General features: G+C 40.3%; 1 protein-coding gene and 69 non-coding genes across 70 annotated transcripts; all 70 read left to right on the top strand.

Moving 5' to 3' along the window:
- Positions 1-1,117: 1,117 nt before the first annotated feature.
- On the top strand, positions 1,118-12,062 carry LOC146169615 (putative G-protein coupled receptor 139). The gene is made up of 6 exons (XM_083389300.1): positions 1,118-1,270; positions 6,578-6,713; positions 7,281-7,488; positions 8,222-8,568; positions 9,963-10,176; positions 10,807-12,062. The coding sequence occupies exons 1-6, from the start codon at positions 1,153-1,155 to the stop codon at positions 11,281-11,283; spliced, it is 1,500 nt and encodes a 499-aa protein (XP_083245426.1). The 5' UTR covers positions 1,118-1,152; the 3' UTR covers positions 11,284-12,062.
- A 336-nt stretch (positions 12,063-12,398) lies between these two features.
- Trnas-cga (transfer RNA serine (anticodon CGA)) lies at positions 12,399-12,480 on the top strand. Its single transcript has one exon. It is a non-coding gene; the product is annotated as a tRNA-Ser (tRNA).
- A 73-nt stretch (positions 12,481-12,553) lies between these two features.
- On the top strand, positions 12,554-12,635 carry Trnas-cga (transfer RNA serine (anticodon CGA)). Its single transcript has one exon. It is a non-coding gene; the product is annotated as a tRNA-Ser (tRNA).
- Positions 12,636-12,854: 219 nt separating this feature from the next.
- On the top strand, positions 12,855-12,936 carry Trnas-cga (transfer RNA serine (anticodon CGA)). Its single transcript has one exon. It is a non-coding gene; the product is annotated as a tRNA-Ser (tRNA).
- Positions 12,937-13,319: 383 nt separating this feature from the next.
- Trnas-cga (transfer RNA serine (anticodon CGA)) lies at positions 13,320-13,401 on the top strand. Its single transcript has one exon. It is a non-coding gene; the product is annotated as a tRNA-Ser (tRNA).
- Positions 13,402-13,467: 66 nt separating this feature from the next.
- On the top strand, positions 13,468-13,549 carry Trnas-cga (transfer RNA serine (anticodon CGA)). The gene has a single exon. It is a non-coding gene; the product is annotated as a tRNA-Ser (tRNA).
- A 73-nt stretch (positions 13,550-13,622) lies between these two features.
- On the top strand, positions 13,623-13,704 carry Trnas-cga (transfer RNA serine (anticodon CGA)). Its single transcript has one exon. It is a non-coding gene; the product is annotated as a tRNA-Ser (tRNA).
- A 1,001-nt stretch (positions 13,705-14,705) lies between these two features.
- Positions 14,706-14,787, top strand: Trnas-cga (transfer RNA serine (anticodon CGA)). The gene has a single exon. It is a non-coding gene; the product is annotated as a tRNA-Ser (tRNA).
- Positions 14,788-14,853: 66 nt separating this feature from the next.
- On the top strand, positions 14,854-14,935 carry Trnas-cga (transfer RNA serine (anticodon CGA)). The gene has a single exon. It is a non-coding gene; the product is annotated as a tRNA-Ser (tRNA).
- A 73-nt stretch (positions 14,936-15,008) lies between these two features.
- On the top strand, positions 15,009-15,090 carry Trnas-cga (transfer RNA serine (anticodon CGA)). Its single transcript has one exon. It is a non-coding gene; the product is annotated as a tRNA-Ser (tRNA).
- Positions 15,091-15,161: 71 nt separating this feature from the next.
- Positions 15,162-15,243, top strand: Trnas-cga (transfer RNA serine (anticodon CGA)). The gene has a single exon. It is a non-coding gene; the product is annotated as a tRNA-Ser (tRNA).
- A 228-nt stretch (positions 15,244-15,471) lies between these two features.
- Positions 15,472-15,553, top strand: Trnas-cga (transfer RNA serine (anticodon CGA)). Its single transcript has one exon. It is a non-coding gene; the product is annotated as a tRNA-Ser (tRNA).
- A 71-nt stretch (positions 15,554-15,624) lies between these two features.
- Trnas-cga (transfer RNA serine (anticodon CGA)) lies at positions 15,625-15,706 on the top strand. Its single transcript has one exon. It is a non-coding gene; the product is annotated as a tRNA-Ser (tRNA).
- A 66-nt stretch (positions 15,707-15,772) lies between these two features.
- Trnas-cga (transfer RNA serine (anticodon CGA)) lies at positions 15,773-15,854 on the top strand. Its single transcript has one exon. It is a non-coding gene; the product is annotated as a tRNA-Ser (tRNA).
- A 73-nt stretch (positions 15,855-15,927) lies between these two features.
- Positions 15,928-16,009, top strand: Trnas-cga (transfer RNA serine (anticodon CGA)). Its single transcript has one exon. It is a non-coding gene; the product is annotated as a tRNA-Ser (tRNA).
- Positions 16,010-16,075: 66 nt separating this feature from the next.
- On the top strand, positions 16,076-16,157 carry Trnas-cga (transfer RNA serine (anticodon CGA)). Its single transcript has one exon. It is a non-coding gene; the product is annotated as a tRNA-Ser (tRNA).
- Positions 16,158-16,230: 73 nt separating this feature from the next.
- Trnas-cga (transfer RNA serine (anticodon CGA)) lies at positions 16,231-16,312 on the top strand. The gene has a single exon. It is a non-coding gene; the product is annotated as a tRNA-Ser (tRNA).
- Positions 16,313-16,378: 66 nt separating this feature from the next.
- On the top strand, positions 16,379-16,460 carry Trnas-cga (transfer RNA serine (anticodon CGA)). Its single transcript has one exon. It is a non-coding gene; the product is annotated as a tRNA-Ser (tRNA).
- A 71-nt stretch (positions 16,461-16,531) lies between these two features.
- Positions 16,532-16,613, top strand: Trnas-cga (transfer RNA serine (anticodon CGA)). Its single transcript has one exon. It is a non-coding gene; the product is annotated as a tRNA-Ser (tRNA).
- Positions 16,614-16,687: 74 nt separating this feature from the next.
- On the top strand, positions 16,688-16,769 carry Trnas-cga (transfer RNA serine (anticodon CGA)). Its single transcript has one exon. It is a non-coding gene; the product is annotated as a tRNA-Ser (tRNA).
- Positions 16,770-16,835: 66 nt separating this feature from the next.
- On the top strand, positions 16,836-16,917 carry Trnas-cga (transfer RNA serine (anticodon CGA)). The gene has a single exon. It is a non-coding gene; the product is annotated as a tRNA-Ser (tRNA).
- Positions 16,918-17,137: 220 nt separating this feature from the next.
- Trnas-cga (transfer RNA serine (anticodon CGA)) lies at positions 17,138-17,219 on the top strand. The gene has a single exon. It is a non-coding gene; the product is annotated as a tRNA-Ser (tRNA).
- Positions 17,220-17,290: 71 nt separating this feature from the next.
- On the top strand, positions 17,291-17,372 carry Trnas-cga (transfer RNA serine (anticodon CGA)). The gene has a single exon. It is a non-coding gene; the product is annotated as a tRNA-Ser (tRNA).
- Positions 17,373-17,446: 74 nt separating this feature from the next.
- Positions 17,447-17,528, top strand: Trnas-cga (transfer RNA serine (anticodon CGA)). The gene has a single exon. It is a non-coding gene; the product is annotated as a tRNA-Ser (tRNA).
- Positions 17,529-17,594: 66 nt separating this feature from the next.
- Positions 17,595-17,676, top strand: Trnas-cga (transfer RNA serine (anticodon CGA)). Its single transcript has one exon. It is a non-coding gene; the product is annotated as a tRNA-Ser (tRNA).
- A 214-nt stretch (positions 17,677-17,890) lies between these two features.
- On the top strand, positions 17,891-17,972 carry Trnas-cga (transfer RNA serine (anticodon CGA)). The gene has a single exon. It is a non-coding gene; the product is annotated as a tRNA-Ser (tRNA).
- A 73-nt stretch (positions 17,973-18,045) lies between these two features.
- On the top strand, positions 18,046-18,127 carry Trnas-cga (transfer RNA serine (anticodon CGA)). The gene has a single exon. It is a non-coding gene; the product is annotated as a tRNA-Ser (tRNA).
- A 66-nt stretch (positions 18,128-18,193) lies between these two features.
- Positions 18,194-18,275, top strand: Trnas-cga (transfer RNA serine (anticodon CGA)). The gene has a single exon. It is a non-coding gene; the product is annotated as a tRNA-Ser (tRNA).
- A 71-nt stretch (positions 18,276-18,346) lies between these two features.
- Positions 18,347-18,428, top strand: Trnas-cga (transfer RNA serine (anticodon CGA)). The gene has a single exon. It is a non-coding gene; the product is annotated as a tRNA-Ser (tRNA).
- A 74-nt stretch (positions 18,429-18,502) lies between these two features.
- Trnas-cga (transfer RNA serine (anticodon CGA)) lies at positions 18,503-18,584 on the top strand. Its single transcript has one exon. It is a non-coding gene; the product is annotated as a tRNA-Ser (tRNA).
- A 66-nt stretch (positions 18,585-18,650) lies between these two features.
- Trnas-cga (transfer RNA serine (anticodon CGA)) lies at positions 18,651-18,732 on the top strand. The gene has a single exon. It is a non-coding gene; the product is annotated as a tRNA-Ser (tRNA).
- A 71-nt stretch (positions 18,733-18,803) lies between these two features.
- Positions 18,804-18,885, top strand: Trnas-cga (transfer RNA serine (anticodon CGA)). Its single transcript has one exon. It is a non-coding gene; the product is annotated as a tRNA-Ser (tRNA).
- A 71-nt stretch (positions 18,886-18,956) lies between these two features.
- Trnas-cga (transfer RNA serine (anticodon CGA)) lies at positions 18,957-19,038 on the top strand. The gene has a single exon. It is a non-coding gene; the product is annotated as a tRNA-Ser (tRNA).
- Positions 19,039-19,112: 74 nt separating this feature from the next.
- Positions 19,113-19,194, top strand: Trnas-cga (transfer RNA serine (anticodon CGA)). Its single transcript has one exon. It is a non-coding gene; the product is annotated as a tRNA-Ser (tRNA).
- A 66-nt stretch (positions 19,195-19,260) lies between these two features.
- Positions 19,261-19,342, top strand: Trnas-cga (transfer RNA serine (anticodon CGA)). The gene has a single exon. It is a non-coding gene; the product is annotated as a tRNA-Ser (tRNA).
- A 74-nt stretch (positions 19,343-19,416) lies between these two features.
- Trnas-cga (transfer RNA serine (anticodon CGA)) lies at positions 19,417-19,498 on the top strand. The gene has a single exon. It is a non-coding gene; the product is annotated as a tRNA-Ser (tRNA).
- Positions 19,499-19,569: 71 nt separating this feature from the next.
- Positions 19,570-19,651, top strand: Trnas-cga (transfer RNA serine (anticodon CGA)). The gene has a single exon. It is a non-coding gene; the product is annotated as a tRNA-Ser (tRNA).
- Positions 19,652-19,725: 74 nt separating this feature from the next.
- On the top strand, positions 19,726-19,807 carry Trnas-cga (transfer RNA serine (anticodon CGA)). The gene has a single exon. It is a non-coding gene; the product is annotated as a tRNA-Ser (tRNA).
- A 66-nt stretch (positions 19,808-19,873) lies between these two features.
- Positions 19,874-19,955, top strand: Trnas-cga (transfer RNA serine (anticodon CGA)). The gene has a single exon. It is a non-coding gene; the product is annotated as a tRNA-Ser (tRNA).
- Positions 19,956-20,026: 71 nt separating this feature from the next.
- Positions 20,027-20,108, top strand: Trnas-cga (transfer RNA serine (anticodon CGA)). Its single transcript has one exon. It is a non-coding gene; the product is annotated as a tRNA-Ser (tRNA).
- Positions 20,109-20,179: 71 nt separating this feature from the next.
- On the top strand, positions 20,180-20,261 carry Trnas-cga (transfer RNA serine (anticodon CGA)). The gene has a single exon. It is a non-coding gene; the product is annotated as a tRNA-Ser (tRNA).
- A 74-nt stretch (positions 20,262-20,335) lies between these two features.
- Trnas-cga (transfer RNA serine (anticodon CGA)) lies at positions 20,336-20,417 on the top strand. The gene has a single exon. It is a non-coding gene; the product is annotated as a tRNA-Ser (tRNA).
- A 66-nt stretch (positions 20,418-20,483) lies between these two features.
- Trnas-cga (transfer RNA serine (anticodon CGA)) lies at positions 20,484-20,565 on the top strand. The gene has a single exon. It is a non-coding gene; the product is annotated as a tRNA-Ser (tRNA).
- A 74-nt stretch (positions 20,566-20,639) lies between these two features.
- Positions 20,640-20,721, top strand: Trnas-cga (transfer RNA serine (anticodon CGA)). Its single transcript has one exon. It is a non-coding gene; the product is annotated as a tRNA-Ser (tRNA).
- A 71-nt stretch (positions 20,722-20,792) lies between these two features.
- Positions 20,793-20,874, top strand: Trnas-cga (transfer RNA serine (anticodon CGA)). The gene has a single exon. It is a non-coding gene; the product is annotated as a tRNA-Ser (tRNA).
- Positions 20,875-20,948: 74 nt separating this feature from the next.
- Positions 20,949-21,030, top strand: Trnas-cga (transfer RNA serine (anticodon CGA)). Its single transcript has one exon. It is a non-coding gene; the product is annotated as a tRNA-Ser (tRNA).
- Positions 21,031-21,101: 71 nt separating this feature from the next.
- Trnas-cga (transfer RNA serine (anticodon CGA)) lies at positions 21,102-21,183 on the top strand. The gene has a single exon. It is a non-coding gene; the product is annotated as a tRNA-Ser (tRNA).
- Positions 21,184-21,256: 73 nt separating this feature from the next.
- Trnas-cga (transfer RNA serine (anticodon CGA)) lies at positions 21,257-21,338 on the top strand. The gene has a single exon. It is a non-coding gene; the product is annotated as a tRNA-Ser (tRNA).
- Positions 21,339-21,409: 71 nt separating this feature from the next.
- Trnas-cga (transfer RNA serine (anticodon CGA)) lies at positions 21,410-21,491 on the top strand. The gene has a single exon. It is a non-coding gene; the product is annotated as a tRNA-Ser (tRNA).
- A 368-nt stretch (positions 21,492-21,859) lies between these two features.
- Trnas-cga (transfer RNA serine (anticodon CGA)) lies at positions 21,860-21,941 on the top strand. Its single transcript has one exon. It is a non-coding gene; the product is annotated as a tRNA-Ser (tRNA).
- A 227-nt stretch (positions 21,942-22,168) lies between these two features.
- Positions 22,169-22,250, top strand: Trnas-cga (transfer RNA serine (anticodon CGA)). The gene has a single exon. It is a non-coding gene; the product is annotated as a tRNA-Ser (tRNA).
- A 73-nt stretch (positions 22,251-22,323) lies between these two features.
- Positions 22,324-22,405, top strand: Trnas-cga (transfer RNA serine (anticodon CGA)). Its single transcript has one exon. It is a non-coding gene; the product is annotated as a tRNA-Ser (tRNA).
- A 73-nt stretch (positions 22,406-22,478) lies between these two features.
- On the top strand, positions 22,479-22,560 carry Trnas-cga (transfer RNA serine (anticodon CGA)). Its single transcript has one exon. It is a non-coding gene; the product is annotated as a tRNA-Ser (tRNA).
- Positions 22,561-22,631: 71 nt separating this feature from the next.
- Trnas-cga (transfer RNA serine (anticodon CGA)) lies at positions 22,632-22,713 on the top strand. Its single transcript has one exon. It is a non-coding gene; the product is annotated as a tRNA-Ser (tRNA).
- Positions 22,714-23,081: 368 nt separating this feature from the next.
- Trnas-cga (transfer RNA serine (anticodon CGA)) lies at positions 23,082-23,163 on the top strand. The gene has a single exon. It is a non-coding gene; the product is annotated as a tRNA-Ser (tRNA).
- A 227-nt stretch (positions 23,164-23,390) lies between these two features.
- Positions 23,391-23,472, top strand: Trnas-cga (transfer RNA serine (anticodon CGA)). The gene has a single exon. It is a non-coding gene; the product is annotated as a tRNA-Ser (tRNA).
- Positions 23,473-23,545: 73 nt separating this feature from the next.
- Positions 23,546-23,627, top strand: Trnas-cga (transfer RNA serine (anticodon CGA)). Its single transcript has one exon. It is a non-coding gene; the product is annotated as a tRNA-Ser (tRNA).
- A 71-nt stretch (positions 23,628-23,698) lies between these two features.
- On the top strand, positions 23,699-23,780 carry Trnas-cga (transfer RNA serine (anticodon CGA)). Its single transcript has one exon. It is a non-coding gene; the product is annotated as a tRNA-Ser (tRNA).
- A 677-nt stretch (positions 23,781-24,457) lies between these two features.
- Trnas-cga (transfer RNA serine (anticodon CGA)) lies at positions 24,458-24,539 on the top strand. Its single transcript has one exon. It is a non-coding gene; the product is annotated as a tRNA-Ser (tRNA).
- Positions 24,540-24,766: 227 nt separating this feature from the next.
- Positions 24,767-24,848, top strand: Trnas-cga (transfer RNA serine (anticodon CGA)). The gene has a single exon. It is a non-coding gene; the product is annotated as a tRNA-Ser (tRNA).
- A 73-nt stretch (positions 24,849-24,921) lies between these two features.
- Trnas-cga (transfer RNA serine (anticodon CGA)) lies at positions 24,922-25,003 on the top strand. Its single transcript has one exon. It is a non-coding gene; the product is annotated as a tRNA-Ser (tRNA).
- Positions 25,004-25,074: 71 nt separating this feature from the next.
- On the top strand, positions 25,075-25,156 carry Trnas-cga (transfer RNA serine (anticodon CGA)). Its single transcript has one exon. It is a non-coding gene; the product is annotated as a tRNA-Ser (tRNA).
- Positions 25,157-25,531: 375 nt separating this feature from the next.
- On the top strand, positions 25,532-25,613 carry Trnas-cga (transfer RNA serine (anticodon CGA)). Its single transcript has one exon. It is a non-coding gene; the product is annotated as a tRNA-Ser (tRNA).
- A 71-nt stretch (positions 25,614-25,684) lies between these two features.
- On the top strand, positions 25,685-25,766 carry Trnas-cga (transfer RNA serine (anticodon CGA)). Its single transcript has one exon. It is a non-coding gene; the product is annotated as a tRNA-Ser (tRNA).
- A 224-nt stretch (positions 25,767-25,990) lies between these two features.
- Positions 25,991-26,072, top strand: Trnas-cga (transfer RNA serine (anticodon CGA)). The gene has a single exon. It is a non-coding gene; the product is annotated as a tRNA-Ser (tRNA).
- A 219-nt stretch (positions 26,073-26,291) lies between these two features.
- Trnas-cga (transfer RNA serine (anticodon CGA)) lies at positions 26,292-26,373 on the top strand. Its single transcript has one exon. It is a non-coding gene; the product is annotated as a tRNA-Ser (tRNA).
- A 71-nt stretch (positions 26,374-26,444) lies between these two features.
- Trnas-cga (transfer RNA serine (anticodon CGA)) lies at positions 26,445-26,526 on the top strand. Its single transcript has one exon. It is a non-coding gene; the product is annotated as a tRNA-Ser (tRNA).
- Positions 26,527-26,598: 72 nt separating this feature from the next.
- Positions 26,599-26,680, top strand: Trnas-cga (transfer RNA serine (anticodon CGA)). The gene has a single exon. It is a non-coding gene; the product is annotated as a tRNA-Ser (tRNA).
- A 66-nt stretch (positions 26,681-26,746) lies between these two features.
- Trnas-cga (transfer RNA serine (anticodon CGA)) lies at positions 26,747-26,827 on the top strand. The gene has a single exon. It is a non-coding gene; the product is annotated as a tRNA-Ser (tRNA).
- A 71-nt stretch (positions 26,828-26,898) lies between these two features.
- Trnas-cga (transfer RNA serine (anticodon CGA)) lies at positions 26,899-26,980 on the top strand. Its single transcript has one exon. It is a non-coding gene; the product is annotated as a tRNA-Ser (tRNA).
- The last annotated feature ends 28 nt before the right edge of the window (positions 26,981-27,008 follow it).

The following is a 27,008-nucleotide window of genomic DNA, read 5'->3' as shown; positions in this document are numbered from 1 at the left end:
TAATAATAATTAATGCGTAAAACAGTTAATGCGTGTTAAATGTGGGTTGGAATCCCAGAGTCCCAATGGATCACCTTCACTGTTGGTTGATCATATGTCGAATTTAATGTTTTGGATTTATTTTTTACAGCGACAGGTCTATATGCAGAATATTTTAAGGGTTGGCTATGTTTTTTCAAATAAATTAAGGACTGAAGTATTCAAATTTCGACAGACCACTGCAAAAGCACAATAGACGGTTGCGAATAACTTGCAAAGCAACAAAAGTCGCAAAATCGCCGCAAACGCTACTCCCCACAACGCCGTATATTATTTATTAATGGCGCGAGTTGGTTATTTGGCACTTTCCTTTGTGTGCTCGCACCATGGCACGGAAAAAAAACCCTACAACATGACCGGTTGGCGTAGCGATGGGCTCCCCGTTAATGCTGCTGCTCTATCGCAATCGCGGTTTCGATTCGCATCGCAAAAGCCCTTCAACCGCCGACAGGAACCACGCCTTGAAAGGTCGCTTTTGCCCACAACTTACGTAGGCTGTCAAAACCCTTATCAATCTGCGTGTCTCTCGTGGTTCGAAGAGGGGAGCTAAAGCAGCGGTGACGAAAATAAGTCCGCTTATGCAACGCTACCCGTCGACCGCCGTCTGCTGTCGGTCACTTGTTATCCCAGTCAATTTTCAAGGAAAGAAAGAAAGATTCTAAACGCGTCGTGCCGAGGGCTTAAAACAGTGTTGGCCGAATGCAGTTTCTGCATTTTTGCAGCTTTAAAAGCTCTTTTTAATAATAGTCCATGTGTTTTGAGTGTTCATTAAAGAAGTTTCAGACAGAAACTGGAGCTATCTCTTAGGCTGCGGCTTTTTAGTTTAATAACTTTTTTGCAAGTTTCGTAATCGACATGCCCAAGAACTTTGCCTGGTGCAACGTTTAGAACGAATTGGGAGAAAGTTGTTAGGGAGACGGGGTTTTGAGTCTTTAAGTATTGATCAGTTTTAGCAGAGACATACCTGTCAATTTTCCAGCTCTTTCCAAAACTGCGAAGTTGAACTACGTATTTAGGGAAATGCACGTTACGTTAAAAGCTCCTCAACAAAAGTTTGTGATCAAATTTTCAGGCTTAGGGTGATAACTATAGGCAGACTGTGACGTCACAAATATGGTGGACGACATGGCGACCCCGTCGCCCGTGGCAATGGCACAATGCCAACTAACTCACACCAGGCCGATTTACATCATGTGCATGTTCATTGTGATTTCTGTCATCGGAATATTAGGTAAGCAAGCTTTTTTTGATTAAATTGCTAAACTGGGACAGGGCAATAAATCGCGCCCTTTTCGTTTTTGGTTGGTTAAAACCATTAGAATTTTGTATGAATATGCTGTTGCTGCCAGGCATTGTTTAACTTGTAAAATTTTTCTTCCGGCAATTTTTTTATCAAAGTATCAAAGTTTCCACCGTCTATTCGGGCAATCTTCTTCGGTACAATATAATTGCAACTATAGGCGAAAAATATATATACCAGACAAACATGATTTTGTATATTTATAAAACTCAAGTATAGTTAGAACCTGTGGAGTGTGGATCTCTTTTGTCATACCTTTTAGAAGTTAGAGGACGCCTGAAAGATTCGGTAATCGGCACCGCTTGTTGTTGTTGGTTACGGGTGATTTTTTCTTGTTACGGGTGATTTTTTAAGAGAATGTTTTCGCTACTGGGAAGCCAAAGTGTTTCTAATTTTAAATAAGTTATATGAACAGTAGTTATCATCCAGTCCGTCGCTGATCAAAAAATAGAATCTTAGTTAAGGGCAGTTTTCTTTAAGCCATTTGATCCTGCTAATAAGCTTTTCACGCGCTGGTGATCTACTGTGTTAGATAGGCGCCGAACGTGGGTGTGCAGAGCATTTTTAGGCGCCCTGGATTTCTCATAAGGCATCAAAACGCCCTGGAATTCGACCGAGCTATCAATAAACGTATAAAAAATATTTTTTTTATCACTGTCTTAGTTAACCAAAACTGTTTAAAACTTTCCTGAATTACCATATAGACAGGATGCCATAGAATCCCAAACTATATGGTTTTTTTTGTGTTTTATGCATCAAGTTATATTTAGTTTAGCCGAAAGGAGCGAAAATAAGGTTTTAAAACGTGAAATTGGTTGAGTGATAGTGGGCAAAGATGTTAAAATAAAAAGCAATTTTGCCCTCTCTAAAAAATAACGCCCTTGAATTTCGAAATTTTGGCGCCTATGCTGTGTTACCTTAATTATTAGTGGAAAATTGGGCAAGGTTGTTCACGGTCAAATTTTAAGAAACCCTGATGTGAGGCAACTGTAATGTTTGTACAACACAATTCTCTTTCCACGCATAATACATCTTTCCAACCATTAAAATTTGTCATTCAGACCACTATAATGCCTCAAACGAAAGTTTACGATTTTATAGGCGAACGATAGATAAGCTATTTAAACATAAAACAAATGTTTGGTTTGTTTTTAATTATGTCATACATTTGTCGCCAGATCTGATTGAGGACAGCCTATTAATCGTATAGCATGTCAAAATTTCATATATTTTAAATTTTGAATTGTTTGCCGATGCCACAGTTTCGCCAAATAATTCGATACCACATTTCTTTAATTATCGCATTCACAACACTGGCTAGCTAATAATGCAATTACATAGTCGCTACAAATGCAATTGTGTTAAATGCCAGATTAGTTAGTTCGGTCGCTGCTGCTACAATTCGATTAACGACTCCCTTCACATCCATTTTTAATTGACCTTGATGGAGTCTTAACCGCTAAAGACGTTAGACTGTCCTTTATAAAAGCCGATTCATTGTTTAAACTTGGTCTCCATCATTTGTTTAAAAAGGACAATGTCTTCGAAAATAACTATAGCAGTTTATTGCGTTTACCTGCTATAGAAAATAACTATAGCAGTTTATTGCGTTCAATACGTCGCGCATAAACAATATGAACTTGCGCTTATGTGGTGTTTATAAATAACATAAATTAAACCGAAAGTCGTTATCGATATTAAATCAAACGAACGCCATCTCAAAACCGTCGCAGTCGATTACCACACAAGCTACTGAAGATTCGTGTCAAACAGAGGATCGCATTGAATCCCATTCAGTACAACAATAAGGTGTAAGACAACAGGCCCTATAAATAAAGTTTCAACAGCAATTTATGTTGAAACTACCGAAATACGTCAACATGGCACAGTTGTAGGAAGTAGTTAAAGAGGCCAAGCTAAAACAGTCACTCACTTCCTACAACGCAGGCGTAGGGTTTGGGCCAGGTACGACCGTGACAAGTGCGCCAGCTTGCAAGTGTACATTGCCAAAGACAAAAGAAGAAAATGTATGCAAGGCTTTGTTTACAATGCTGGTCAGGCTGTTGTAACTCGACTTCCCCACGTGCGACCACTTTTCAACCTAATCCTAATGTCGCCAAATAACAACCTGTTTAATATTTGTTTGTTTTGCAAATCTCCTGCATCTGTTTAAACCAAAAGTATATCAAAAAACAGACCATATTTTTGACGTTTAGGTTTATTTAGTGTTCAAGTTGCCTGTGGGCCCGATAGTTTTTTATCTGTAAATCGCTTTCAACGTGAAGACAGTTAATTAGCTTTCAAGGCCTGTGTTCAATGCGACTAACATTCGAAAGCCTTTCGCCAAGCAATGCAATTTAGCGAATCCCCGAATAATCGATAAAAAAAATAGAGATTTTTACACAAAAATAAACTATAAGCCTAAGTCACTATCGAATTTTGATGAAAGTGTACCAATTTTTGTTAATAATGTAATTTGTTTAAAAAAAGTAAAAAAAATGTTAAATTAAACTTTGGTTGTTCAGCATTATTTTTATCTACCTATACACTTATTGCTATCATGTTTTTGTTTTAAATTAATCTGCACCATACAAACTTTTCGACCAATGTCATAGTGATGTGAAGATTTTGTTTTAGTTTTAATCTCACGCTTGTTAATTATCTTAGTTGTAATTATTCTATATAATCAATGTTTTGATTATTTTGTTCAGTATTTAAGAAGTTGGCAATAGCTTGGCCACTGTTTGGCATACACGTCGTTGTAGCCTTATTGTACTGAAAAGCAAGCTATAAAATGACTTCGTCACAGGCTTGACCGATAAAATGTTAAGAGGATTGACTGCTTCTGATTCTGAACGTTGAAAATCCCTTATTTATTGACAACGCATAGTTTAAACGTGTGCAACGAATTCGCCAAAAATAAATAATTTCACGAGCAAGGAATCCTGCGCTTTTTCTGATTTTTATGTTTATAGCGGTTTGATTTTATTTTTACTTTGCCGATTATAAGATTTTCAGCTATTTTGTGATTATACGTATACGGCTACAGCTGTTTAAATTTAGGTAAGACATTTAATAGACACTTATTGTTTGGAGTATGTCACCTCAATATGCACCTGTCATTATTGCGTTTAACCTGATAGGGTGTACTATTTAAGCTCCCAATCACTCACAATTTTCAATTAAAAATATAGAATTCTTTTCACTTTTTATTTAAAATATAAAAAATATACAAAAAACATTATTTACTACCCTTCGTCTGATTTCTGACGGGTCAATATCACCGATGTGAGGCAGAAATTGTGCCCAACTTTATTTTTAATCTACCTTTATAGTTTAGATTAGACGATACGAACACCGATTTTGCATGATATGCCTGGCAAATTTATATATTCCTAATTGATTCTTCACCCAAGTCGGGCAATAAAACCTTAAGTATATACTCAGTATTTGCACAAGTTAAAAGGTTGACTGATTTAAGTATCAGCTCCTTCGATCCACTATGACAAGTTTGTCGTTGATGTTGGACAGCAGAATTTTGAAAGAAGAATATATTTGTCGTAACATTTAACTCTGTGTGCACATTATTTTTACAACCTATAATGTTCATTTTGGAATTTAGTTGTAACTAAAAAAAGCCATTTAATTTAAAAGTGTTTTTACGATTGTAAAAAAACCTACAGGTACGGATAGGTCTATCCCCCACTGCTTCATAGATGTACGAAAAGTTCTCGTGCGCTGTAAATCGACTATAGAATGCTTTTGTGTACTCCGCTTATGTTTACGACTAGAAGGAAACTGAGCGTTGCGCGGGACAATTTACTTTAAAACCTTGGGTAGTCCTTTGCTCCTCAAACAAGGTCCCTGTTTACGTGTGGTACTAAATTTTTGCTGTGGTCGTGTTGGTCTGATCTTTAGCGCGACGCTCGACCTACACTTGTTAAATCCAGAACTGCTTGTCACAAGAAAGCGCTCGCCGCCCAGGCACGTCTTCATTAAATATTCAAGCCTACAGACAAATTAATATTTATAACGCTTTAAGTGCCGCAATCATCTGCACGTCATCAATAAACACCGAAGCGGGATAATAGTCCAGGCCGCAGGACGCATTATTTTAATTCCACGAGAACACCTTACTATTTTGTCAATTGGGGATAAAGTGTGTTTGGTGTTCATTTTGGTGTTAGGTCGTAATTCCAAATTGCCAATTATATCGAACCGGAGCCGATTTACCTTTTAAGAGTTGATACTTAACTGATGCTTTGGGTAACACCGCTGCCAATAACATACAAAATACTCGATTTTGATGTAATTAAAATGGCTCCTTTGACAACAATCTTGGCGTAATTTGGTATCGGAACGGACGACTGGAATTTTTTTAGGAGATTTGGATAATCCTATACAGTCATCAATCGATATTTCCAAATAAAATTAGGTTTAGCACGTAAACTATAATAATATAACTTTAGGATGGTAATTATAGTATTTAAAAATTACTTATCTTTTGTTATTCTCAATGAATGCAACTCATTTCATTTGAGTTTATTACAGTATTTGTATATTCGTGCCAAGAACACAATATTTATTACTACGCACAATCTGAATTTACATTACTGCTAAATCCCCTAAAAGTGCAAACACACCAGTATAGAAGGCTTTTATAATTGAGTGCTTATGCAATCCGACCGTAATACCAGCACCGCAGCCTCCGAATTTGTTTTTTGACACACGTTTATCGACCGCTTAAAACAGTTTGGATTGTAACGCGGCAAGACCTTAACAGCTTCGAGATTAGTTATATAAATATATGCACCACTTCACGTGCTTTCATTGATCACTAAGGCTTGTCAAAAAGTGTTAATTGGAATATTGACTTTCTTTCTTTATTTTCCATTCCCAGTTTTATAAACGCAAGCTAATTAAAAATAAGGGTTGTCACTCAAATGTGTCGCATTGTTTTCTTTAACAACAAAATAACACGTATACAAGCCAAATCGCACTAAATACGAATGCTCTAAACAAGTGCTCTTCAACCGGTGTGCACGGAGCACCCTAGGGTACACCAAAATATGCGTGGGGCACACCACTACGAAAAGGTATACAAGGGTGCATCACAAACATTTAAAACAGGGTGCATGAGTTCGTCACAACAACATTAAGGGTTCACCAAACCAAAAAAAGGTTGAAGAGCACTGCTCTAAACAAGTCTCATGCTTTATTAACGATTCCCTCTTTCAGGAAACTCTTTCTCTATCTTCCTGCTGGCGCCGAAGCGCAAGGGACGCAACAAAATCCTCTCGGACACTTACCGCGTCTACATCATCGCGCTCGCCGCTGCCGACAACGGCCTGCTTTTCTTTACCGGAATTTTGAGGTTGGTGACGAAAAAACACGAACACCGCTTTTTTTTCAGCTGACTAGATGAACCTTATGGTCTTTCGCTGTTTCGGGGAATGTCAAATATTGCAAAACATTTTGATTTCGACGATTTTCATTTTTTACTTTCGAAATAAAATCATATCCTATCTTCTTCCTATCCTAAACTGTAAGAAGAGGGTATGGGACAATTGAATTGAATTTTCATGCCTTTTTGTCAGACCTATCTCCCTATCTTCTTAGATTACTAAGTTTCACGTTGCAATCTTTTTTTATTAAAATATCACTTATTTTTAAATGGCATTTATGCTTTTTTTTTACTCGCAACTGTTTTGATTTTTATCGGAACTCCCTAATAAGGAAAACAAATTTTCTTAGAAATCTCACTGTTGCGCATCACGTTGTGTCGAATATAATAGCATCAAAATTAAAAGCAAGGTTAATGACTGAGATTTTAACTTTTTTTCTTCCTCAACTTTGTCGCCTGCTTTTTCGTTTTTTAAGTTTAGGCCAGTGTTACTTATCATATTGTGCATCATTGTACGATCGCCTACATCACTTGCAGGTACGTGGTGATTGCGTGGTTCTATACCCCGATCGAGGCCGGCCGCTGGTACGAAAAGTACATGTGCCGGTGGCACCGCTTATTCATGCACGCGTCGCACAACGCCTCCGTGTGGCTGCTGGTGGTGATGGCACTAGACCGCCTGGTGGCGGTATGTTTCCCCTTTCTATACCGCGAGCTGAAACACCAGCCAGAAAAGGCAAAGCAGGTATTTTCCAACGCTACATATCGCTTTTAGAAAGTATTTTTTGACACAAAGGCTGATATTAATGTTAAAATAATGGTAATTGTCGCGAAAAGTAACTGTTTGTTACAGCTGTTGCCATTTGGGTAAAAATATTCTCTTTGAAACGAGTAATTTAAAATTGGTCAAGTTTTTATTCAAACGCTTCAAAGGTTTCATTAAAGATTTGGATAGGAGAGTAGCATGCGTGAATGTGGAATAAAATTATAGCTATGAACCAAAGGTCGAAAACCTAGGTTAAGTAAGGTTTAATTATTTGAAATAAGAGACTTATGATGTCTTATTTTGTGGCGAAATATATATTTCTCTTTTAAATGACTAGAACTTATTATTGACTGACTTTGACTAAGACAAGAAAGTCTTAAGAATATTTAAGTTAGGTTTGTTCTTAATTTGTTTCAACAAACCAGGCAACGCGAAATCTGATATTAATGTCAAGATAAAGGTAATTGCCAAGAAAAGCAACTGTGTTTTTAAGTAAAAATATTCTGTTGGAAACATATAATTAAAATTTGGTCCAGTTGTATTTAAAAGTTTTAAAGGTTGCGTTAAACATTGAATGTAAAGAGTATGGCTTGAACCAAAGGTCGGAAACCTAAGTTAAGTTAAGTTTGCTCATTCGAATTAGGAGACTGGAGATACCTTATTGTGGCAAAATATTTATCTCTCTTTTTTGAGTTTTTTAATTGATTTCCAGGTCGTCGTCTCCGTATTCGTGTTGTCATTTGGTCTCGCCACTCCCTTTCTGGCGGTCGGCCCAATCCGCAGGACCATCACCCTCAATGACGTGCACACCTACCTGATATCCCTCCCTCCCAAAGACTGCGGTCAGAACGTCAGCCTCTGTTTAAACAGCGGCGTTCCAGTGATGGTTCCGCTTAACATCAGCGAGACACTTGTTTCGCCCTACGACTGTTTGCACCCGGATCGAAGCAGCGTCGAATCGATGGTCTGGCCTTACCTCAACACGTCCCGAGAAAACTCGAGCGACCTGCAAGAACTGCTCACTCCGGAGTTCATTGACCGCCATAACATTAAGCTCGAGTGAGACCCAAGTTTTCTTGTCATATTTCTAGAAGTTCAACTGGGACAGGGTTTTCTAAGCCTGGCCCTTGGCCGTATGGAGGTTGTTTTATTTATTAGCCGGTTTAACTCAAATTTTGTATTTTTATTATGACTCGAGAGATAATATGAGTGAAATAGCCTACAATTGCCGGTTATTTAAAATCTATTTTGGAGAAAACTGGTGCGATACCTACATACGTTTAGTTAAATATCTAGTTTCACATTTTACTTAAATGCTTTTCTTTATCGACGTTTTTTTCATAATATTGTAGTTCAAAGAACGTTTTTGCCAATGCAATTAAATCGCACAGCAAAAAATGTTTCAATCTCGGTGTTTGATCTCTGCCACTCATATCTTTATAGAAGACTAAACTACGATATTATTTAATTAATTCAATTATGAACATGGCAGGAATAAATGTTATTATATTTACCAATATTCATTGGTAATAGTTTCGCATTTTTAGCGATTATAAAAATCCTTTGCTAATTAAATTGCTATTCTATAGTTGCTTGTATAGTGTGGTATTTTGCCCAACAAAACCTTAAGGTGATCGGTTATACCAATTGCAAACTAAGATATGCCTTTATGTTAACGGCTAATGCAAATGAGTTAAAGTCTTTTTGTGAAATTGAGTTAAAATCCTTGAACAAAGATACTTGCGCTTCTTATACGGTTTCCATTTGTCAAATCATGTTGCTAAACCGCTTTTACAATACCAAAAATAAATAATTTATACACACACGGTATAGCTTAGGCGGTCGAGCGATTTTCATAAAATTGAGCGGCTACACAGTTTGCTTTTCAAAAAAGAAGGCTTGGATGCAACCCGCGACTATAGACGTGAACAGTTGGACAACAGTTATAGTTTAGACTAATTTGTGCTACTTTTTTAATCTGATGAAGTAAAGCAATCAGTAAGAATGTCCGATAATAACGGATGGGGTCGATATCCGATGCCAAGAGATAGTATCGGCACTCGTCCGATACTCGGGTGATATCCGATACAAAATTATCATATAACTGTCAGTTATAATTTTCGATGCAACTCAACGATTCAAACTTCAAAGATAAATTTATCGAAAATGAAAGATGGTTAACAACTGAAGGCAACTAAATTTCCTAACCCCAAACCAAATTTAGGCCTAATAACCTGAAAGCAACTCCTTTGAATGTTCTAATTTCACTTAATTTGATGGTTGGATCATGGAGGAACGTCAGTTGGTATCGATTCGAATCGCGATACTTTTTGTCGAAAATATCGGGTATCGGCACCGAAATAAAATATAAAATATCGGCATTCCTAGCGATCAGCGATGTACAATTAAGAAGGGTTCGATTCAAATGATAAACAAGTGCAATTTTTCATCAGGATCATAAATGGCTGCTCGATGGCCGCTTACATGACGGAGGACATCGCCTTTGTCATCAACATCATCTTCCACATTGTCCTCACATTTTTTCTGCCCTACTGTGTCCTCATCCTTCTTAACTCGGCCGTCTTCTGGAAGCTGAACTGCGACAGAACGAACGACAGCGCATCCGTCGGATTTAATGGTCGACAGCGACTAAACCGCAGGATAACGGTAGGATGGTATAGAATGCTCGTTGTTAATCCAACTCAAAATCCTCTTGACGACTACTTCTCTATTCAATATATGCGAACAGTTGTGCGTGAAGTTTACTATGCGAACGATGCAATTTTTTTTGTTAACAAGTATAATAACACTTAACAAAACGTGCGGAAAATTTAATAAATCGCCATGTCTACAAACGCTTTCCGTTCGAGAAAGTCGTTTTGTGGCACAACAATCGGTAAACCGAGTTTTGAGGTCAAATTGTTTGGAGGAATATTATGATGGCCGACTCGACTGATCAGACAGACTTCAGTTTGTGTACCTCAAATAAATTGATCTGGTAGTTAAGTAAAAGTTCCCTAACTTTCGACGTATTTCTTGTTGAATATATTCATCATGGTGTATACCATAATAAGCATGTAAATGAAAAACCAAGGATCATAAAAACACTGCGAATTTTTTTCTTGTCAAAGTGGTAATATTATGTTGCTCGCACTGATAAAAAAAAAATTCAAAGCCAGCGCACTTAGCTACTTTTAAATGACCAAGCCCCGACAAAGCATCTTTACCTGCTGAGTATTATGCCACTACGTTTGATTCAGTTTTTTAATTGTATCCATGTTTACTATTCTTTCCTAGGTGATGATGCTGGCAGTGTGCGGAACCTTTGTTGTGCTCTGGCTTCCCCAGGTTTTAATCCTACTCTCGCATGTCGACGCGCATGCGCACCAGTGTGACGACGATTCGCACATCAGCTCTCTGGCGGCCCTCAGCGGCATCACCAACTCGGCCCTCAACTTTGCCCTCTACTGCTTAACAGTGTCCAAGTTTAGGCGCGCGGCGGCACAAAGCTTGCGCCTCACCTGGCTGCTGGGTGATGAGGCTGGAGCGGGCAGCAGTAAAGCCCAGTCGCAATACGACAACACGGCAGTGAGCCGCTGGCAGTGGATGCTGGCTCGCGTTCATTCGCGCCGCGCAAACGCTGGCCCGAAGCCGCGGAACTCGAGCAGTATTAAAAAGCAGGAGCACCAGCACGAGAAACATCTTTGGCAAACCTCGCCACTGAACCTGGAAAGCTTGATTGGCGACTCGGCGTCGACGAGAGTAGTGAAGTGACTTGTCTCACCTAAAGTCGTCGCCTTTCGTTGGTCGCATTTTCCTAGACGGAAATTGTAGGATATCCTTGCTCTACAATTGTAAGGCAGCCTTTGGAGACATCGCGCTGTCTCGCGCCTGTGTTTTGTGGCTTCACGAGAATGCAATAATCGTTTTTCTCTGTGGACTTTTCAGTCACGCAATACACATGGCATATTGCGGCTGGTTGGCATAACAATAAACCGGCGTATTGGAAATGATAAACATAGTTGTTAGTAGTGTACAGCAAGGCCTTCGACGTGCTGGCGGAATTTCATCGATAAAGCATTGTTGTATCGTCTACTGTGATTAAAACCTGTACTATTTTTGCTTACCTGATCTTTAAGGATGTAAAACACTTTTTGTCGTTTAAACATTATTTTTTATCCAGTTTCTCCGTTGGTGCTTAGTTGTTATGTTGTTGAAGTCGGCGGAAAGCACCCCTTCATGAAAGGCTAATCTACACTAGTATACTCGCGTACACTCGCCCTATTTTTATTTTACGATAACAAGTGAGTCATTATATTGCTTTAGATCCGTTGTGCAATCGAACTGATATACCATGAACCGCTTTTACTGAATGCTTCGATATTTACCGGTAAAGTTCCCATATGCTGCTACCGTATTTGACGTTTTAGTTCCCTTTATTTATACATCGCTGTGTGCATATGTTTTTGTCATATTGGATATATTTTATTTATAGCCAAATTTGTCGGTTGCGTTGCGTTTTATTTTGTCAGTTGCACCTACCAATCACGTCAAGTTGCACAAAACAAACTTTCAAAGTCCATCATTTAGTATTTAACTAGCCAAGGTGTTAAGATAAGTTCAGTGTTGTTTTAAGTAGAGGTGGAACGATATGTCAGTTTTCCGATAATATGCACGTTCGATATTACACCCCTACATAAATACTGGTATTGATTGGGTTCAGCTCATATGTTAGCCGATATTTTTGTAAGAATGAAGGAGTGATTTAACAAACTATTTCATTTCAGTTTATTTACATAAAAGTTCGAATCCTGTTCGCAGCGAACAATTTTTTATAAAATCCGATAATAGATTAAATGTTGACCAGCCGGCCAACGCACTTAACCAGTGCTGCGATGGCCGAGTGGTTAAGGCGTTGGACTCGAAATCCAATGGGGTTTTCCCGCACAGGTTCGAATCCTGTTTGCAGCGAATTATTATTTTTTTTGTTGTAAAATTAGATAATACATTAAATGTTGACCAGCTGACCAACGCGTTAACCAGTGCTGCGATGGCCGAGTGGTTAAGGCGTTGGACTCGAAATCCAATGGGATATTCCCGCACAGGTTCGAATCCTGTTCGCAGCGAATTAGTTTGTTTTCATAATAATTAGATAATACATTAAATGTTGACCAGCTGACCAACGCACTTATTTAGTGCTTCTATGGCCGACTGGTTAAGGCGTTGGAATCGAAATCCAATGCGATAAGCCTGCACAGGTTCGAATCCTGTTCGCAGCGAATTATTTTTTATAAAATCCGATAATACATTAAATGTTGACCAGCCGGCCAACGCACTTAATGAGTGCTGCGATGGCCGAGTGGTTAAGGAGTTGGACTCGAAATCCAATGGGATATTCCCGCACAGGCTCGAATCCTGTTCGCAGCGAATTATTATTTTTGTTGTTGTAAAATTAGATAATACATTAAATGTTGACCAGCTGACCAACGCGTTGAACAGTGCTGCGTTGGCCGAGTGGTTAAGACGTTCGACACTAAATCCAATTGGATATTCCCGCACAGGTTCGAATCCTGTTCGCAGCGAATTAGTTTGTTTTCATAATAATTAGATAATACATTAAATCTTGACTAGCTGACCAACGCACTTAACCAGTGCTGCGCTGGCCGAGTGGTTAAGGCGTTGGAATCGAAATCCAATGCGATAAGCCTGCACAGGTTCGAATCCTGTTAGCAGCGAATTATTTTTTTTGTTGTTGCAAAAATTACATAATACATTAAATGTTGACCAGCTGACCAACGCACTTAATCAGTGCTGCGATGGTCGAGTGATTAAGGCGTTGGACTCGAAATCCAATTGGATATTCCCGCACAGGTTCGAATCCTGTTCGCAGCGAATTATTTTTTATAAAATCCGATAATACATTAAATGTTGACCAGCCGGCCAACGCATTTAATCAGTGCTGCGATGGCCGAGTGGTTAAGGCGTTGGACTCGAAATCCAATGGGGTTTTCCCGAACAGGTTCGAATCCTGTTTGCAGCGAATTATTATTTTTTTTGTTGTAAAATTAGATAATGCATTAAATGTTGACCAGCTGACCAACGCGTTAAACAGTGCTGCGATGGCCGAGTGGTTAAGGCGTTGGACTCGAAATCCAATGGGATATTCCCGCACAGGTTCGAATCCTGTTCGCAGCGAATTAGTTTGTTTTCATAATAATTAGATAATACATTAAATGTTGACCAGCTGACCAACGCACTTATTTAGTGCTTCTATGGCCGACTGGTTAAGGCGTTGGAATCGAAATCCAATGCGATAAGCCTGCACAGGTTCGAATCCTGTTCGCAGCGAATTATTTTTTTTTGTTGTTGCAAAAATTACATAATACATTAAATGTTGACTAGCTGACCAACGCACTTAATCAGTGCTGCGATGGTCGAGTGATTAAGGCGTTGGAATCGAAATCCAATGGGATATTCCCGCACAGGTTCGAATCCTGTTCACAACGAATTATTTTTTATAAAATCCGATAATACATTAAATGTTGACCAGCCGGCCAACGCACTTAATGAGTGCTGCGATGGCCGAGTGGTTAAGGCGTTGGTCTCGAAATCCAATGGGATATTCCCGCACATGCTCGAATCCTGTTCGCAGCGAATTATTATTTTTGTTGTTGTAAAATTAGATAATACATTAAATGTTGACCAGCTGACCAACGCGTTAAACAGTGCTGCGTTGGCCGAGTGGTTAAGACGTTCGACACTAAATCCAATTGGATATTCCCGCACAGGTTCGAATCCTGTTCGCAGCGAATTATTATTAATTTGTTGTAAAATTAGATAATACATTAAATGTTGACCAGCTGACCAACGCACTTAATCAGTGCTGCGCTGGCCGAGTGGTTAAGGCGTTGGAATCGAAATCCAATGGGATAAGCCTGCACAGGTTCGAATCCTGTTAGCAGCGAATTATTTTTTTTGTTGTTGCAAAAATTACATAATACATTAAATGTTGACCAGCTGACCAACGCACTTAATCAGTGCTGCGATGGTCGAGTGATTAAGGCGTTGGACTCGAAATCCAATGGGATATTCCCGCACAGGTTCGAATCCTGTTAGCAGCGAATTATTTTTTTTGTTGTTGCAAAAATTACATAATACATTAAATGTTGACCAGCTGACCAACGCACTTAATCAGTGCTGCGATGGTCGAGTGATTAAGGCGTTGGACTCGAAATCCAATGGGATATTCCCGCACAGGTTCGAATCCTGTTCGCAGTGAATTATTTTTTATAAAATCCGATAATACATTATATGTTGACCAGCCGGCCAACGCACTTAATCAGTGCTGCGATGGCCGAGTGGTTAAGGCGTTGGACTCGAAATCCAATGGGGTTTTCCCGAACAGGTTCGAATCCTGTTTGCAGCGAATTATTATTTTTTTTGTTGTAAAATTAGATAATACATTAAATGTTGACCAGCTGACCAACGCGTTAAACAGTGCTGCGATGGCCGAGTGGTTAAGGCGTTGGACCCGAAATACAATGGGATATTCCCGCACAGGTTCGAATCCTGTTCGCAGCGAATTAGTTTGTTTTCATAATAATTAGATAATACATAAAATGTTGACTGGCTGACCAACCATCTTAATCAGTGCTGCGATGGCCGAGTGGTTAAGGCGTTGGACTCGAAATCCAATGGGATATTCCCGCACAGGTTCGAATCCCGTTCGCAGCGAATTATTTTTTTTGTTGTTGTAAAATTAGATAATACATTAAATTTTGACTAGCTGACCAACGCACTTAATCAGTGCTGCGCTGGCCGAGTGGTTAAGGCGTAGGACTCGACATCCAAAGGGACATTCCCGCACAGGTTCGAATCCTGTTCGCAGCGAATTATTTTTTTGTTGTTGAAAATTAGATAAAACATGAAATCTTGACTAGCTGACCAACGCACTTAATCAGTGCTGCGCTGGCCGAGTGGTTAAGGCGTTGGACTCGAAATCCAATGGGATATTCCCGCACAGGTTGGAATCCTGTTCGCAGCGAATTTGTTTGTTTTTATAATAATTATATAATACATTAAATGTTGACCAGCTGACGAACGCACTTAATCAGTGCTGCGATGGCCGAGTGGTTAAGGCGTCGGTCTCGAAATCCAATGGGATATTCCCGCACAGGTTCGAATCCTGTTCGCAGCGAATTATTTTTTATAAAATCCGATAATACAATAAATGTTGAACAGCCGGCCAACGCACTTAATCAGTGCTGCGATGGCCGAGTGGTTAAGGCGTTGGACTCGAAATCCAATGGGATATTCCCGCACAGGTTCGAATCCTGTTCGCAGCGAATTATTATTTTAGTTGTTGTAAAATTAGATAATACATTAATCTTGACTAGCTGACCAACGCACTTAATCAGTGCTGCGATGGCCGAGTGGTTAAGGCGTCGGACTCGAAATCCAATGGGATATTCCCGCACAGGTTCGAATCCTGTTCGCAGCGAATTATTTTTTATAAAATCCGATAATACAATAAATGTTGACCAGCCGGCCAACGCACTTAATCAGTGCTGCGATGGCCGAGTGGTTAAGCCGTTGGACTCGAAATCCAATGGGATATTCCCGCACAGGTTCGAATCCTGTTCGCAGCGAATTATTATTTTAGTTGTTGTAAAATTAGATAATACATTAATCTTGACTAGCTGACCAACGCACTTAATCAGTGCTGCGATGGCCGAGTGGTTAAGGCGTCGGTCTCGAAATCCAATGGGATATTCCCGCACAGGTTCGAATCCTGTTCGCAGCGAATTATTTTTTATAAAATCCGATAATACAATAAATGTTGACCAGCCGGCCAACGCATTTAATCAGTGCTGCGATGGTCGAGTGGTTAAGGCGTTGGACTCGAAATCCAATGGGATATTCCCGCACAGGTTCGAATCCTGTTCTCAGCGAATTTGTTTGTTTTTATAATAATTAGATAATACATTATATGTTGACCAGCTGACGAACGCACTTAATCAGTGCTGCGATGGCCGAGTGGTTAAGGCGTTGGTCTCGAAATCCAATGGGATATTTCCGCACAGGTTCGAATCCTGTTCGCAGCGAATTATTTTTTTTGTTGTTGTAAAATTATGTAATAAATTAAATGTTGACCAGATGACCAACGCACTTAATCAGTGCTGCGATGGCCGAGTGGTTAAGGCGTTGGACTCGAAATCCAATGGGATATTCCCGCACAGGTTCGAATCCTGTTCGCAGCGAATTATTTTTTGTAAAATCCGATAATACAATAAATGTTGACCAGCCGGCCAACGCACTTAATCAGTGCTGCGATGGCCGAGTGGTTAAGGCGTTGGACTCGAAATCCAATGGGATATTCCCGCACAGGTTCGAATCCTGTTCGCAGCGAATTATTATTTTAGTTGTTGTAAAATTAGATAATACATTAATCTTGACTAGCTGACCAACGCACTTAATCAGTGCTGCGATGGCCGAGTGGTTAAGGCGTCGGTCTCGAAATCCAATGGGATATTCCCGCACAGGTTCGATCCTGTTCGCAGCGAATTATTTTTTATAAAATCCGATAATACAATAAATGTTGACCAGCCGGCCAACGCATTTAATCAGTGCTGCGATGGTCGAGTGGTTAAGGCGTTGGACTCGAAATCCAATGGGATATTCCCGCACAGGTTCGAATCCTGTTCTCAGCGAATTTGTTTGTTTTTATAATAATTAGATAATACATTATATGTTGACCAGCTGACGAACGCACTTAATCAGTGCTGCGATGGCCGAGTGGTTAAGGCGTTGGACTCGAAATCCAATGGGATATTTCCGCACAGGTTCGAATCCTGTTCGCAGCGAATTATTTTTTTTGTTGTTGTAAAATTATGTAATAAATTAAATGTTGACCAGATGACCAACGCACTTAATCAGTGCTGCGATGGCCGAGTGGTTAAGGCGTTGGACTCGAAATCCAATGGGATATTCCCGCACAGGTTCGAATCCTGTTCGCAGCGAATTATTTTTTGTAAAATCCGATAATACAATAAATGTTGACCAGCCGGCCAACGCACTTAATCAGTGCTGCGATGGCCGAGTGGTTAAGGCGTTGGACTCGAAATCCAATGGGATATTCCCGCAAAGGTTCGAATCCTGTTCGCTGCGAATTATTTTTTATAAAATCCGATAATACATTAAATTTTGACTAGCTGACTAACGCACTTATTTAGTGCTTCTATGGCCGAGTGGTTAAGGCGTTGGACTCGAAATCCAATGGGATATTCCCGCAAAGGTTCGAATCCTGTTCGCAGCGAATTATTTTTTATAAAATCCGATAATACAATAAATGTTGACCAGCCGGTCAACGCACTTAATCAGTGCTGCGATGGCCGAGTGGTTAAGGCGTTGGACTCGAAATCCAATGGGATATTCCCGCACAGGTTCGAATCCTGTTCGCAGCGAATTATTATTTTAGTTGTTGTAAAATTAGATAATACATTAATCTTGACTAGCTGACCAACGCACTTAATCAGTGCTGCGATGGCCGAGTGGTTAAGGCGTCGGTCTCGAAATCCAATGGGTTATTCCCGCACAGGTTCGAATCCTGTTCGCAGCGAATTATTTTTTATAAAATCCGATAATACAATAAATGTTGACCAGCCGGCCAACGCACTTAATCAGTGCTGCGATGGCCGAGTGGTTAAGGCGTTGGACTCGAAATCCAATGCGATATTCCCGCACAGGTTCGAATCCTGTTCGCAGCGAATTTGTTTGTTTTTATAATAATTAGATAATACATTAAATGTTGACCAGCTGACGAACGCACTTAATCAGTGCTGCGATGGCCGAGTGGTTAAGGCGTTGGACTCGAAATCCAATGGGACATTTCCGCACAGGTTCGAATCCTGTTCGCAGCGAATTAGTTTTTTTGTTGTTGTAAAATTATATAATAAATTAAATGTTGACCAGATGACCAACGCACTTAATCAGTGCTGCGATGGCCGAGTGGTTAAGGCGTTGGACTCGAAATCCAATGGGATATTCCCGCACAGGTTCGAATCCTGTTCGCAGCGAATTATTTTTTATAAAATCCGATAATACAATAAATGTTGACCAGCCGGCCAACGCACTTAATCAGTGCTGCGATGGCCGAGTGGTTAAGGCGTTGGACTCGAAATCCAATGGGATATTCCCGCACAGGTTCGAATCCTGTTCGCAGCGAATTTGTTTGTTTTTATAATAATTAGATAATACATTAAGTGTTGACCAGCTGACGAACGCACTTAATCAGTGCTGCGATGGCCGAGTGGTTAAGGCGTTGGACTCGAAATCCAATGGGATATTCCCGCACAGGTTCGAATCCTGTTCGCAGCGAATTTGTTTGTTTTTATAATAATTAGATAATACATTAAATGTTGACCAGCTGACGAACGCACTTAATTAGTGCTGCGATGGCCAAGTGGTTAAGGCGTTGGACTCGAAATCCAATGGGATATTTCCGCACAGGTTCGAATCCTGTTCGCAGCGAATTATTTTTTTTGTTGTTGTAAAATTATATAATAAATTAAATGTTGACCAGATGACCAACGCAGTTAATCAGTGCTGCGATGGCCGAGTGGTTAAGGCGTTGGACTCGAAATCCAATGGGATATTCCCGCACAGGTTCGAATCCTGTTCGCAGCGAATTATTTTTTATAAAATCCGATAATACAATAAATGTTGACCAGCCGGCCAACGCACTTAATCAGTGCTGCGATGGCCGAGTGGTTAAGGCGTTGGACTCGAAATCCAATGGGATATTCCTGCACACGTTCGAATCCTGTTCGCAGCGAATTATTATTTTAGTTGTTGTAAAATTAGATAATACATTAAATCTTGACTAGCTGACCAACGCACTTAATCAGTGCTGCGATGGCCGAGTGGTTAAGGCGTTGGACTCGAAATCCAATGGGATATTCCCGCACAGGTTCGAATCCTGTTCGCAGCGAATTTGTTTGTTTTTATAATAATTAGATAATACATTAAATGTTGACCAGCTGACGAACGCACTTAATCAGTGCTGCGATGGCCGAGTGGTTAAGGCGTTGGACTCGAAATCCAATGGGTCATTTCCGCACAGGTTCGAATCCTGTTCGCAGCGAATTAGTTTTTTTGTTGTTGTAAAATTATATAATAAATTAAATGTTGACCAGATGACCAACGCACTTAATCAGTGCTGCGATGGCCGAGTGGTTAAGGCGTTGGACTCGAAATCCAATGGGATATTCCCGCACAGGTTCGAATCCTGTTCGCAGCGAATTATTTTTTATAAAATCCGATAATACAATAAATGTTGACCAGCCGGCCAACGCACTTAATCAGTGCTGCGATGGCCGAGTGGTTAAGGCGTTGGACTCGAAATCCAATGGGATATTCCCGCACAGGTTCGAATCCTGTTCGCAGCGAATTTGTTTGTTTTTATAATAATTAGATAATACATTAAGTGTTGACCAGCTGACGAACGCACTTAATCAGTGCTGCGATGGCCGAGTGGTTAAGGCGTTGGACTCGAAACCCAATGGGATATTCCCGCACAGGTTCGAATCCTGTTCGCAGCGAATTTGTTTGTTTTTATAATAATTAGATAATACATTAAATGTTGACCAGCTGACGAACGCACTTAATTAGTGCTGCGATGGCCGAGTGGTTAAGGCGTTGGACTCGAAATCCAATGGGATATTTCCGCACAGGTTCGAATCCTGTTCGCAGCGAATTATTTTTTTTGTTGTTGTAAAATTATATAATAAATTAAATGTTGACCAGGTGACCAACGCAGTTAATCAGTGCTGCGATGGCCGAGTGGTTAAGGCGTTGGACTCGAAATCCAATGGGATATTCCCGCACAGGTTCGAATCCTGTTCGCAGCGAATTATTTTTTATAAAATCCGATAATACAATAAATGTTGACCAGCCGGCCAACGCACTTAATCAGTGCTGCGATGGCCGAGTGGTTAAGGCGTTGGACTCGAAATCCAATGGGATATTCCCGCACACGTTCGAATCCTGTTCGCAGCGAATTATTATTTTAGTTGTTGTAAAATTAGATAATACATTAAATCTTGACTAGCTGACCAACGCACTTAATCAGTGCTGCGCAGGCCGAGTGGTTAAGGCGTTGGACTCGAAATCCAATGGGATATTCCCGCACAGGTTCGAATCCTGTTCGCAGCGAATTTGTTTGTTTTTATAATAATTAGATAATACATTAAATGTTGACCAGCTGACGAACGCACTTAATCAGTGCTGCGATGGCCTAGTGGTTAAGGCGTTGGACTCGAAATCCAATGGTATATTCCCGCACAGGTTCGAATCCTGTTCGCAGCGAATTATTATTTTTGTTGTTGTAAAATTAGATAATACATTAAATGTTGACTAGCTGACTAACGCACTTAATAAGTGCTGCTATGGCCGAGTGGTTAAGGCGTTGGACTCGAAATCCAATGGGATATTCCCGCACAGGTTCGAATCCTGTTCGCAGCGAATTAGTTTGTTTTCATAATAATTAGATAATACGTTAAATGTTGACCAGCTGACCAACGCACTTAATCAGTGCTGCGATGGCCGAGTGGTTAAAGCGTTGGACTCGAAATCCAATGGGATATTCCCGCACAGGTTCGAATCCTGTTCGCAGCGAATTATTTTTTTGTTGTTATAAAATTAGATAATACATTAAATTTTGACTAGCTGACTAACACACTTAATAAGTGCTGCGATGGCCGAGTGGTTAAGTCGTTGGACTCGAAATCCAATGGGATATTCCCGCACAGGTTCGAATCCTGTTCGCAGCGAATTAGTTTGTTTTCATAATAATTAGATAATACATTAAATGTTGACCAGCTGACCAACGCACTAAATCAGTGCTGCGATGGCCGAGTGGTTAAGGCGTTGGACTCGAAATCCAATGGGATATTCCCGCACAGGTTCGAATCCTGTTCGCAGCGAATTGGTTTGTTTTCATAATAATTAGATAATACATTAAATGTTGACCAGCTGACCAACGCACTTAATCAGTGCTGCGATGGCCGAGGGGTTAAGGCGATGGACTCGAAGTGCTATGGGATATTCCCGCACAGGTTCGAATCCTGTTCGCTGCGAATTATTTTTTTTGTTGTTGTAAAATTAGATAATACATTAAATTTTGACTAGCTGACTAACGCACTTATTTAGTGCTTCTATGGCCGAGTGGTTAAAGCGTTGGACTCGAAATCCAATGGGATATTCCCGCAAAGGTTCGAATCCTGTTCGCAGCGAATTATTTTTTATAAAATCCGATAATACAATAAATGTTGACCAGCCGGCGTTAATCAGTGCTGCGATGGCCGAGTGGTTAAGGCGTTGGACTCGAAATCCAATGGGATATTCCCGCACAGGTTCGAATCCTGTTCGCAGCGAATTAGTTTGTTTTCATAATAATTAGATAATACATTAAATGTTGACCAGCTGACCAACGCACTTAATCAGTTCTGCGATGGCCGAGGGGTTAAGGCGATGGACTCGAAATCCTATGGGATATTCCCGCACAGGTTCGAATCCTGTTCGCTGCGAATTATTTTTTTTGTAGTTGTAAAATTAGATAATACATTAAATTTTGACTAGCTGACTAACGCACTTATTTAGTGCTTCTATGGCCGAGTGGTTAAGGCGTTGGACTCGAAATCCAATGGGATATTCCCGCACAGGTTCGAATCCTGTTCGCAGCGAATTATTTTTTTGTTGTTATAAAATTAGATAATACATTAAATTTTGACTAGCTGACTAACACACTTAATAAGTGCTGCGATGGCCGAGTGGTTAAGGCGTTGGACTCGAAATCCAATGGGATATTCCCGCACAGGTTCGAATCCTGTTCGCAGCGAATTATTTTTTTGTTGTTATAAAATTAGATAATACATTAAATTTTGACTAGCTGACTAACACACTTAATAAGTGCTGCGATGGCCGAGTGGTTAAGGCGTTGGACTCGAAATCCAATGGGATATTCCCGCACAGGTTCGAATCCTGTTCGCAGCGAATTAGTTTGTTTTCATAATAATTAGATAATACATTAAATGTTGACCAGCTGACCAACGCACTAAATCAGTGCTGCGATGGCCGAGTGGTTAAGGCGTTGGACTCGAAATCCAATGGGATATTCCCGCACAGGTTCGAATCCTGTTCGCAGCGAATTAGTTTGTTTTCATAATAATTAGATAATACATTAAATGTTGACCAGCTGACCAACGCACTTAATCAGTGCTGCGATGGCCGAGGGGTTAAGGCGATGGACTCGAAATCCTATGGGATATTCCCGCACAGGTTCGAATCCTGTTCGCTGCGAATTATTTTTTTTGTTGTTGTAAAATTAGATAATACATTAAATTTTGACTAGCTGACTAACGCACTTATTTAGTGCTTCTATGGCCGAGTGGTTAAAGCGTTGGACTCGAAATCCAATGGGATATTCCCGCAAAGGTTCGAATCCTGTTCGCAGCGAATTATTTTTTATAAAATCCGATAATACAATAAATGTTGACCAGCCGGCGTTAATCAGTGCTGCGATGGCCGAGTGGTTAAGGCGTTGGACTCGAAATCCAATGGGATATTCCCGCACAGGTTCGAATCCTGTTCGCAGCGAATTAGTTTGTTTTCATAATAATTAGATAATACATTAAATGTTGACCAGCTGACCAACGCACTTAATCAGTGCTGCGATGGCCGAGGGGTTAAGGCGATGGACTCGAAATCCTATGGGATATTCCCGCACAGGTTCGAATCCTGTTCGCTGCGAATTATTTTTTTTGTAGTTGTAAAATTAGATAATACATTAAATTTTGACTAGCTGACTAACGCACTTATTTAGTGCTTCTATGGCCGAGTGGTTAAGGCGTTGGACTCGAAATCCAATGGGATATTCCCGCACAGGTTCGAATCCTGTTCGCAGCGAATTATTTTTTTGTTGTTATAAAATTAGATAATACATTAAATTTTGACTAGCTGACTAACACACTTTATAAGTGCTGCGATGGCCGAGTGGTTAAGGCGTTGGACTCGAAATCCAATGGGATATTCCCGCACAGGTTCGAATCCTGTTCGCAGCGAATTAGTTTGTTTTCATAATAATTAGATAATACATTAAATGTTGACCAGCTGACCAACGCACTAAATCAGTGCTGCGATGGCCGAGTGGTTAAGGCGTTGGACTCGAAATCCAATGGGATATTCCCGCACAGGTTCAAATCCTGTTCGCAGCGAATTAGTTTGTTTTCATAATAATTAGATAATACATTAAATGTTGACCAGCTGACCAACGCACTTAATCAGTGCTGCGATGGCCGAGGGGTTAAGACGATGGACTCGAAATCCTATGGGATATTCCCGCACAGGTTCGAATCCTGTTCGCTGCGAATTATTTTTTTTGTTGTTGTAAAATTAGATAATACATTAAATTTTGACTAGCTGACTAACGCACTTATTTAGTGCTTCTATGGCCGAGTGGTTAAGGTGTTGGACTCGAAATCCAATGGGATATTCCCGCAAAGGTTCGAATCCTGTTCGCAGCGAATTAGTTTGTTTTCATAATAATTAGATAATACATTAAATGTTGACCAGCTGACCAACGCACTTAATCAGTGCTGCGATGGCCGAGGGGTTAAGGCGATGGACTCGAAATCCTATGGGATATTCCCGCACAGTTTCGAATCCTGTTCGCTGCGAATTATTTTTTTTGTTGTTGTAAAATTAGATAATACATTAAATTTTGACTAGCTGACTAACGCACTTATTTAGTGCTTCTATGGCCGAGTGGTTAAAGCGTTGGACTCGAAATCCAATGGGATATTCCCGCAAAGGTTCGAATCCTGTTCGCAGCGAATTATTTTTTATAAAATCCGATAATACAATAAATGTTGACCAGCCGGCGTTAATCAGTGCTGCGATGGCCGAGTGGTTAAGGCGTTGGACTCGAAATCCAATGGGATATTCCCGCACAGGTTCGAATCCTGTTCGCAGCGAATTAGTTTGTTTTCATAATAATTAGATAATACATTAAATGTTGACCAGCTGACCAACGCACTTAATCAGTGCTGCGATGGCCGAGGGGTTAAGGCGATGGACTCGAAATCCTATGGGATATTCCCGCACAGGTTCGAATCCTGTTCGCTGCGAATTATTTTTTTTGTAGTTGTAAAATTAGGTAATACATTAAATTTTGACTAGCTGACTAACGCACTTATTTAGTGCTTCTATGGCCGAGTGGTTAAGGCGTTGGACTCGAAATCCAATGGGATATTCCCGCACAGGTTCGAATCCTGTTCGCAGCGAATTATTTTTTTGTTGTTATAAAATTAGATAATACATTAAATTTTGACTAGCTGACTAACACACTTAATAAGTGCTGCGATGGCCGAGTGGTTAAGGCGTTGGACTCGAAATCCAATGGGATATTCCCGCACAGGTTCGAATCCTGTTCGCAGCGAATTAGTTTGTTTTCATAATAATTAGATAATACATTAAATGTTGACCAGCTGACCAACGCACTAAATCAGTGCTGCGATGGCCGAGTGGTTAAGGCGTTGGACTCGAAATCCAATGGGATATTCCCGCACAGGTTCGAATCCTGTTCGCAGCGAATTAGTTTGTTTTCATAATAATTAGATAATACATTAAATGTTGACCAGCTGACCAACGCACTTAATCAGTGCTGCGATGGCCGAGGGGTTAAGGCGATGGACTCGAAATCCTATGGGATATTCCCGCACAGGTTCGAATCCTATTCGCTGCGAATTATTTTTTTTGTTGTTGTAAAATTAGATAATACATTAAATTTTGACTAGCTGACTAACGCACTTATTTAGTGCTTCTATGGCCGAGTGGTTAAGGCGTTGGACTCGAAATCCAATGGGATATTCCCGCAAAGGTTCGAATCCTGTTCGCAGCGAATTATTTTTTATAAAATCCGATAATACAATAAATGTTGACCAGCCGGCCAACGCACTTAATCAGTGCTGCGATGGCCTAGTGGTTAAGGCGTTGGACTCGAAATCCAATGGGATATTCCCGCACAGGTTAGAATCCTGTTCGCAGCGAATTAGTTTGTTTTCATAATAATTAGATAATACATTAAATGTTGACAAGCTGACCAACGCACTTAATCAGTGCTACGATGGCCGAGTGGTTAAGGCGTTGGACTCGAAATCCAATGGGATATTCCCGCACAGGTTCGAATCCTGTTCGCAGCGAATTAGTTTGTTTTCATTAAAATTAGATAATACATTAAATATTGACCAGCTGACCAACGCACTTATTTAGTGCTTCTATGGCCGAGTGGTTAAGGCGTTGGACTCGAAATCCAATGGGATATTCCCGCACAGGTTAGAATCCTGTTCGCAGCGAATTAGTTTGTTTTCATAATAATTAGATAATACATTAAATGTTGACCAGCTGACCAACGCACTTAATCAGTGCTACGATGGCCGAGTGGTTAAGGCGTTGGACTCGAAATCCAATGGGATATTCCCGCACAGGTTCGAATCCTGTTCGCAGCGAATTAGTTTGTTTTCATTAAAATTAGATAATACATTAAATATTGACCAGCTGACCAACGCACTTATTTAGTGCTTCTATGGCCGAGTGGTTAAGGCGTTGGACTCGAAATCCAATGGGATATTCCCGCAAAGGTTCGAATCCTGTTCGCAGCGAATTATTTTTTATAAAATCCGATAATACAATAAATGTTGACCAGCCGGCCAACGCACTTAATCAGTGCTGCGATGGCCGAGTGGTTAAGGCGTTGGACTCGAAATCCAATGGGATATTCCTGCACAGGTTCGAATCCTGTTCGCAGCAAATTAGTTTGTTTTCATAATAATTAGATAATACATTAAATGTTCACCAGCTGACCAACGCACTTAATCAGTGCTGCGATGGCCGAGTGGTTAAGGCGTTGGACTCGAAATCCAATGGGATATTCCCGCACAGGTTCGAATCCTGTTCGCAGCGAATTATTTTTTTGTTGTTGTAAAATTAGATAATACATTAAATTTTGACTAGCTGACTAACACACTAATAAGTGCTGCGATGGCCGAGTGGTTAAGGCGTTGGACTCGAAATCCAATGGGATATTCCCGCACAGGTTCGAATCCTGTTCGCAGCGAATTATTTTTTATAAAATCCGACAATACAATAAATGTTGACCAGCCGGCCAACGCACTTAATCAGTGCTGCGTTGGCCGAGTGGTTAAGGCGTTGGACTCGAAATCCAATGGGATATTCCCGCACAGGTTCGAATCCTGTTGCAGCGAATTAGTTTGTTTTCATAATAATTAGATAATACATTAAATGTTGACCAGCTGACCAACGCACTTAATCAGTGCTGCGCTGGCCGAGTGGTTAAGGCGTTGGACTCGAAATCCAATGGGATATTCCCGCACAGGTTCGAATCCTGTTCGCAGCGAATTAATTTGTTTTCATAATAATTAGAT

The sequence above is a fragment of the Ascidiella aspersa genome, chromosome 1 (genome assembly GCF_963924565.1).
Source record: "Ascidiella aspersa chromosome 1, kaAscAspe10.2, whole genome shotgun sequence".
NCBI lineage: Eukaryota > Metazoa > Chordata > Ascidiacea > Phlebobranchia > Ascidiidae > Ascidiella > Ascidiella aspersa.
Note: the sequence above shows the minus strand (reverse complement) of the source record. Positions and strands in the feature narration are given on the sequence as shown.

What these genes read in the sequence shown, in the direction of transcription:
- LOC146169615 (XM_083389300.1), top strand. Translation starts at nt 1,153, where the DNA reads ATGGTGGACGACATGGCGACCCCGTCGCCCGTGGCAATGGCACAATGC. An exon ending in TTCTGTCATCGGAATATTAG is followed by an intron (nt 1,271 to 6,577) that starts GTAAGCAAGCTT and finishes TCCCTCTTTCAG; the next exon opens with GAAACTCTTTCTCTATCTTC. An exon ending in TTCTTTACCGGAATTTTGAG is followed by an intron (nt 6,714 to 7,280) that starts GTTGGTGACGAA and finishes CATCACTTGCAG; the next exon opens with GTACGTGGTGATTGCGTGGT.